Source organism: Ahaetulla prasina, chromosome 4, assembly GCF_028640845.1.
Source record: "Ahaetulla prasina isolate Xishuangbanna chromosome 4, ASM2864084v1, whole genome shotgun sequence".
In the NCBI taxonomy this organism is placed as follows: domain Eukaryota; kingdom Metazoa; phylum Chordata; class Lepidosauria; order Squamata; family Colubridae; genus Ahaetulla; species Ahaetulla prasina.
In genome coordinates, this window is record NC_080542.1 from 86717002 (window position 1) to 86725229 (window position 8228).

Genomic DNA, 8228 nt, shown 5'->3' on the forward strand with positions numbered 1-8228 from the left:
GATTAATTGGCACTCATACAAGAGCTGAAACAGTGCTAACCATTTGCTAAGATATAATTGTGTATAGTGGAGGAAAATTCTAATTTCTCCCCTACAATTCCCAAGTTATATTTTGTAGAAATGTCTGTTTTTGTCTCTTTTGTTGACAGTTCTTGTGATGTCTAGCTAGAACTCTGAAAATAATTGAATAATTTTCTATCTTACCTCATGCCATCAGAACCAGTATTAACAGAAAAAATACGCCATTTTAGATCAGTATTCGTAAAAATATCTTGATTTTCCTTTTAGTTTTACCAAGAAATGAAACAGTAATACAAATTTGTTTCAACAAGGCTTTTAGTTCCCTTTATTCTTTTAAATTTTATGTACATATGAATGATTTGTATAATGTACATTCAATATAGAAAGCTTTATATACTGAATAATGTATAGAACGTAGCACAATGACACAATGCTTTTATATACCATGTAATTTTTAAATATCCTTTTGCTGTATTTTAGTTTTTTGATTTGGTAAAGCCAGTTAAACACACGAGGATCTTATTTATGTTAGTGATTGGGGATATAGACAAACAACATCAAGCCAGTCAAGTTCTCAGAGGATGATCAAGTCCAACTTGAAGCATTGAAGAAAGAAACTTCTAGTGCAATTTGGGAGGATCAAATGATTTAGCCAATTCTTTGAGACTGCAGTTCAACTTCAGTCATGCTAATTAATATAATACAAAATATTAGGAAAATTGTTTTGATTCACAGTCTTGTAAACAAAAATATAAGAAATAAATGTGCTTATGTACAGCAAGAAAAAAAAATCTTGTGTAATCTTTTAGGCTGATCCACAAAGTACTTTCTTGTGTTACAATGCAGTAGAATTGTAAATTTTCTAAAAAAGAATATTCATAGAAAAAGGAATAACACTGTTTTGAAACTGGGAAAGGCAAAATTTATTGTAAAGGTTTAAACCAATAAATCTTTGCCTTTGAGTCCCTTGTGTAGGCCATTCATATCCGTTAGCCAATATCTCCAGCTTCGTGATCTACAGGAGGTGGAACATTGGGCATAACAGATGAAGGCCTCCCTGCAGTAAGATAGCCAGCAACTCCAGGACCTGTTCCACAAGGAGAGAAAAAAACCACAGTGTTGAGTATATTGTTAGGTCAATTCAGACCAAATTAAGATTACTTGTTTTATCTTTGACATGACAGTTTTTGTTTTCAAATTCCTTTAGCTAGATTAATTATAAGCAGTCTGCTATCATAGTTCAGATTTCCATCCTTCCCATATGTATCCTCAAGCATTATTTAGATCAGCGGTTCTCAACCTGTGGGTCGGGACCCCGTTGGGGTTGAATAATGATTTGCCAGGGGTCACCTAAGACCACCGAAATATGGGAAGTATACTTGCGAGTCGAAGAATCGCGCTCCAATGGTTGACTCCACAAGCCAGCTGCAGGCTCTTCAAATCGCTAGGCAAATTCAGCTTCAGGCGCGATGAATTAAAAAAGAGAGAAATCTTTGCTCTGATGTCTCCCTCTCAAGCCAGCTGCAATCACTCCCAATCGCTAGCCTAATCTGGCTTCAGGCGCCATAAACTTAATAGGGGAGGAGTCTCCGCTTTAATGTCTCCGTCCTCAAAGCAATCACAAGCAGTTCAGATCGCTAGCCAATACGGCTTCAAGCGCGATAAATTCAAAAGAAAAATAATTTTATGGTTGGGGTCGCCACATCATGGGAAATTGTATTAAAGGGGTCGCCACATCGTGGGGAATTGTATTAAAGGGGTCGCAGCACTATAAAGGTTGAGAACTTAGATTTAGATAATGTTTTGACATAACTGAAAATAGGTTTTTACAGATATGTAAATATAAAAATTCTTATTTAGACAGCTGTAATTTGGAACCCTGAAGTCAATGACCCCAAAAGCACGGCAGCAACTACAATATTTTCAAACAATTTAAAACAGCCTATGTTCGCTACAGTGGTACATCAGGGTTTAGGACTGTTTGCCTTGTACCCTTGGCCACACCTGCTTGGGCATCAATGTTCCGTCTCCAGCCATTCACTCCTAACATTTTCCCTTGGCTGACACACCCCTAGCTGTTCATCCTGGCCAATGGGCCCCAGCCCCTCTCTCCCAGATGCTTTGGCGCAGCCCATTGGACGACATACTGTTTGTCTCTGGCTTTTAGCCCCCCAGGACACTTACCCCCCCTCCCCGCTCTTCCCTTCCTGTTTGTTTGTTATCAGGGAGGCACAATCAGGTACAGGGGCGCTTCCACCCCCTCTCCCTTCCTTTGGATGAAGCTGGCTGCCCCAACTCCGCTCTTCCCTTCTTGTATCAGGGAGGCACGATCAGGTACAGGGGAGCTTCCAATCCCTCCCCTTCTGCATGGGGCCTTCTTTCTGCCAGCAGATTGGTGATAATAATAATAATAATTTATTTATTTATTTATTTATTTCGATTTTTATACCGCCCTTCTCCCGGAGGACTCAGGGCGTATAATAATAATAATAATAATAATAATAATAATAATAATAATAATAATAATAATAATAATAATAATAATAATAATAATAATAATAATAATAATAATAATAATTTAATTTGTATACCGCCCTTCTCCCGAAGGACTCAGGGCGGTTTACAGCCAAGATAAAATACAATGAAAACACATGCAATACTAAAAACAGACATTAAAAAACTTATTAAATTTGGCCCAATTTTAAAATACAATCAAACCCTATAAAATTAATAAAAATTAAAACCCATAAAATCAGCTAAAAAAATTAAAATTCAAGCCAGTCCTGCGTGACGGAATAAATAAGTCTTAAGTTCACGGTGAAAGGTCCGAAGGTCTGGTAGTTGTCGAAGTCCAGGGGGAAGTTCGTTCCACAGGGTAGGAGCCCCCACAGAGAAGGCCCTTCCCCTGGGGGCCGCCAGTCGACATTGCTTGGCTGACGGCACCCTAAGGAGTCCCTCTCTGTGAGAACGCACAGCTCGATGGGAGGTACAAGATGGCAGTAGACGATCCCGTAAGTATCCCGGTCCTAAGTCATGGAGCGCTTTAAAGGTGATAACCAATACCTTGAAGCGCACCCGGAAGACAACAGGTAGCAACTAAGACAACAGGTTGGCAGCTAAGTGTCCTGGGGGGCTAAAAGCTGGGGACAAACAATGCCATCCAATGGGCTGCACTGAAGCATCTGGGATGGAGGGGCTGGGGCCCATTGCCTGGGGCGAACAGCTAGTGATGTGTCAGCCGAGGAGAAACTTAGGAGTGAATGGCTGGAGGCCTGGTGGCCAAGCAGGCGTGGCCAAGGGTACAAGGCGAACAGTCCATTCCCAGTACATCATGCATCTTGTAAGCATATAATCTGTGGGATAGCGAAGAGGCTACATGCACTGAGCAAAATGGTATCTACCTGCTTTAGTGAATGCAAGAGAGAAGTTTAGCAAGCTGCCTGCCAAAAGGAGATTTAAAGCCCACTTCTGAGATGAAGGGGACTGCTACCAGATAGAAGGGAAGGAGAGGAGATACCTGAAGGAGAAAGAAACCAGAAGCAAGGGAAGTACAGATGGCAAAGCACTTTGAAGCAAAAAGTGAAGCATAACTTTATCACATTTTGAGAATGCTTTGTGGTCTGATGCTTGAAACATAATCCTATAATCCTTTGAGAATTAAAGCTGAATTCAAAAGGAAGTCACCTTTTCATTTATTCCTTAAACCCTTCAAGTATTTGTTATTGTTTTCACAATCATCTCTTTAGATATGAATCATCAGAAGGAATGATGAATGGAAACATCACTTTAGCCTTTACATAATTTACTATGTAGCAATTTCATTAGTAACTCTGTACATGAAAACCAACTAGAAGTCAATTAAGCGATCTTTCAAGGACAGAAGACAAGGAACGACAGTCAACAACCCCCACTGTAGAAGTACACTGACCTGTGAGGTATCCTGCTGTCTGAGTTTCAGATATGAACAAATCATGTTTCTGATCTTTGAAGGCACTCCATATAGAAGATTGAGACAGGATTTCATTCACCTACAAAAGTAAGAAAATAGAGAAAAAATGTATCTGCTGTACAGGTTGGAGAGCGCTCACTTATCCTTATGGAAATTGGCTTATCCTTATGGAAATTGGCTTTTTGGTTTTACCAAATCCTCAGTTTTTATAACTTCACCAGTCAGAAGAACTTGTATTTTCAAAATAAAAGCTACAATGAATCCTCTTATTCCGTATGCTTTAAAATGAATTTAAGATATGTTTGAGATTTTACCTGTTCTCCATACTGTAAACTGCGAGTCATTGATTTCAGTGCTTTAACAATTTGAGCTTTTGTAGCTGAAGGGCTTTCCAGATTCTCAAGGCCAACACCTTCAAGCAATTTTAGGAGATAAGGTACTAAATCTGCTTTCAAGGCCTGCAAGACAATTTGATTAAGACTCCTATGAGCCTTCCTTCTGCATTTAGCTTAAGTTAAAAAATACTTTTTAAAAAAAAAGTTTTTTATTAATAATACAAATTAAAAAAAATGGATAGGGTTTGACATCTCTGGTTTAAACACTATCATCAAATTTTACCTTATGGATAATACACTTCCTTATGTCTGTACAAATTTACATTACTTATTACATTTCAAACATAAAAATTATTTCATCTGTGACAGCTACATCAATACTCAATACAATCATATTTAGCATAGAAAATTAACATAAAAATTTCTAAACATTCAATAATCCTTTATCCCAGCATTCCTCCTCTTGTCCAACCATCCATAAAATTTAGTTCAGATTTCATAGTACGCCAATTCACTCTTATCTTTAAGTTCCAAGGTTAGTCTATCCATTTCCGCACAAGTACGGATTTTTGCTAACACTTCTTCTGTGGGGGTCTCTTTATTTTTCCATTTTTGAGCAAAGGCCAATCTTGCTGTGTTATATATGTAATATTAGATAAATTGTATTTGTTATATTCGCCTTCTATGATGCCTAATAAAAAGAATTCCAGTTTAGGTTCTATATTTAATGTTAATATGTCTTCCAGCCAATGTTTTATTTGATGCCAAAATTTTATAGCCATTGGGCATTCCTGCCACATATGGTAGAAGGTCCCTGGGACTGCTTCACATTTCCAGCACACTGAAGAGTATTTTTTACTTATTCTTGCTAATCTTGTGGGTGGAAAATGCCATCTTATATAAATTTTCTTTGTATGAAGTTGCTAAAGTAATTTTTATGTTTCTTTCCCATAGATCCTGCCACTTGTCAAGATCAATACTATAGCCGAAATATTTACTCCAAATTAACATGGTCTCCTTTACTTGCTCTTCTAAAATGACCTGTTCTAATAGATAGTGGTATAGTTTCTTTATTGCCTTCTCCTCCGTTCTTAATAAAATTTTGTCTAGTTCTGTTAATTCTGTTTTTATACTCCATTTTTTCTTGTCCTTCATGTATTTAGATTGTACTTGGAGATATGCCCACCATTCAAGTTCAATTGCTTCCTCTTTTAAATTGTTCCTAGATTTCAATTCCCCTCTATTGTTTAATACATCTTTATATGTAATAACTCCTCCTAATTTAATAAAATTTGGGTGTGTGAACATCTCCAGTGTTGATATCCAATTCGGAACTCCCATATAATTGCCTCGTTTAGTCTTAATCCAAATATCTAAGAGCGCCCATCTGATGAAGTGCTGCTGGAAGTACTGGTGAATTTTGTATTTCTCCTCCCAGAAAAAAAATACCCACCTATCTAAATCTGTTTTGATTTATTCAATTAATTTGTCATAGTTATCCCCTTTGAGTGTAATACATTTTGAAGTCATTTGAATTCCTAGGTATCTTACTTTTTTTATTATCTGAATGTTTATTTTCTCCTCCAATTCCTTTTCTTGCAATTTGGTCGTATTTTTACTAACATTTTCATTTTGTCTTTATTTATCGTTAGGCCTGCTACTTCCCCATATTCTCCCAGTACTTTCATTAGCCTTACACCAGATGGTAGGGGCTCTTCTATAATAAAGACAAGGTCGTCCGTGAAAGCCTGTACCTTAAAAGTTTCTTTCCTAACTTTTAAACCTCTAATTTGTTTCTCTTCCTGAATTATTGTCATCAAAATTTCTAATGATAGTATAAACAGTAGCGGCAATAGTGGACAACCTTGTCTTGTACCCTTTTGAATTTGGAAATTTTTAGTTGTTTCCCCATTAATTACAACTTTAACCTCATTTGGAATAAATTGTTCTACACATCTTTATAAACTTCTCCCCAAATTCCATATGACTTAGTTGGTTCAATATAAACTCCCATTTAACATGGTCAAATGCTTTTTGTGCATCAGCAAATATTAACACCATCTGCTTCTCATTATGTACCTTGTAGTATTCTAAGATACCTAATATGGTCCTGACATTGTTTCTTATTTGCCTTCTGGGCAAAAAGCCATTCTGATCAGTATGAATAAAATCTTCCAAGAATTTCTTAAGTCTTTTGGCCATTATAGTCATAAAAATTTTGTAATTTGGGCCAGAGGTGTGGAACTATGCCCTTTTTACGGCTTATGCTAGCTGAGGAATTCTGTAAATTGAAGTCCAAAAGTCATAAAGGGGACATAGTTCCCCACCTCTGTTTTAGGCAAACAGCTTAATGCTCTGTCAAGAATGTCTCTTAATATTTGGTCTGAATCCTCTCTTTTAATTTCATCTCTCTGTGTTCAGAGAACAGGTCTGTCCTATACATGACAATATATTTCATAAACAACTAGCATATCGTTAATCATTCTCTATGGAAGCTATGGATCCTCAGTTTCTTTAACCATTCATTAGAGGGCTTGATTTACAGGCCTACGGTCATAAAAAAATTCCTCTCTGAACCTTTTTCAACTTTTCTATGTATCTTAAACTAGTATACTTTCATTACTTATATACCTGTCAATTTTGACTGAAATGTAAATGCTGGGGAATATGGCATTTCTTGAGGGTTCGTTCCATATTCCTAACATTTGATAGTAACCAAATAATCATAAACAAAAAAGTCCACCACCTTAATCTTTATAAAATAACATTGTTGACAATACAATGTCAGATAATCCAAGGAATAGTGATCAGCAGAGTCAAGGAGAAAAGTATTCTCTTCCATGGTCCCTTTCCTCCAGAAGTTAGATCCCCCTCCATCCTTCTGAAGAAGTTTTAAAACATGGCTCTCTGTGCCACTGAGGAGGCATGCTATGCTAGAGGTGGTTGATTGAATGAGAGATAAAAATCCACTCCCGTACCATCCACCCTCTTGGTTTTAGCTTCTTATTTGTTTAATTGTTAACCCTAGTTTTAATGCTTTTAATGTTTTTATATCTATGATTTTTAAGCCACCCAGAGCCACTTAGGATACTGAAACAGGGACATAAAAAGTATAAATAAATAGGAAAAAATGCACAACTATAATCACAAATAAAATGCCATTTTATTAGAAAATTACAAAATTTGCTTACTTGGACTACTAGATCATTTTGTTCCTTTTGAAACATTCGATTAAGTGCTTCACAGGCTATGCCAACATTATCTGATCTTTTCTTCATTCCATTCATCAAAGGGCAAATGGTCTCTAACACTGCCATTGAACGAACACAAAGCTATAAAAAAACAAAAGTTTGCCAAATATTAATATCTTGCAACTACCCAAGTTAAAGATTGATTTGAATTCCTGATTGAGGATTCAGAGATACTTTAGCAGAAATATGTGAAGTATTGTGAAATATGTGAGATAATAGGAACAATTTTAAGAGTGTTGTTCTATATTACATTTCAGTCTGTTCATGAAGAAAGCTTACTTGCACTCTACTAATTGAATATGTGTAGGAGATGAACAGGCAAAGCTGGGACAATAGAATTAAAAATGTATCAGCCTAAAGTCGTTACTTTCGCACAAATGGTCTAATCCCTTTGGATTCCATTGACCATTATTAACTGCCACTTTAGAACTGAACATTAGTTGACTAGATTAATGTCAACCACCAAGAATCAGAATCATATGTTAAGATGCAGTTAAGATTTATTGTTCAACCCTATTCAAGAATCTAGTCAATTAATGTTGGAACATTAACAACTGTGGGCTGATGATTCATTTAATTCTGTCCTGTCACTCTGCCTGTTTATCTCCTACAATAAGCAGTTGACCATTGGTACTACATTCAATGAGTAGATGCAGGCAAAAGGACACGAGA

General features: G+C 36.6%; 1 protein-coding gene across 9 annotated transcripts in view; it reads right to left on the reverse strand.

The window, feature by feature from the left end:
• Window positions 1-340: 340 nt before the first annotated feature.
• The window catches only part of DNAJC13 (DnaJ heat shock protein family (Hsp40) member C13), a 151945-nt gene continuing 144057 nt past the window's right edge, over window positions 341-8228 (reverse strand). For 4 of the 9 annotated variants that reach the window (XM_058183944.1, XM_058183943.1, XM_058183949.1 and 1 more), the window contains 4 exons: window positions 7497-7637; window positions 4285-4428; window positions 3950-4049; window positions 342-1108 (listed from right to left, as the gene is read on the reverse strand). In XM_058183944.1, the coding sequence (XP_058039927.1) occupies window positions 1011-1108; window positions 3950-4049; window positions 4285-4428; window positions 7497-7637 (483 nt within the window). In that variant the 3' untranslated portion in view covers window positions 342-1010. Of the gene's footprint in view, window positions 1109-2231; window positions 3539-3949; window positions 4050-4284; window positions 4429-7496; window positions 7638-8228 lie in introns of those variants that run through there. The other 5 variants (XM_058183941.1, XM_058183950.1, XM_058183945.1 and 2 more) reach the window with 5 other exon arrangements.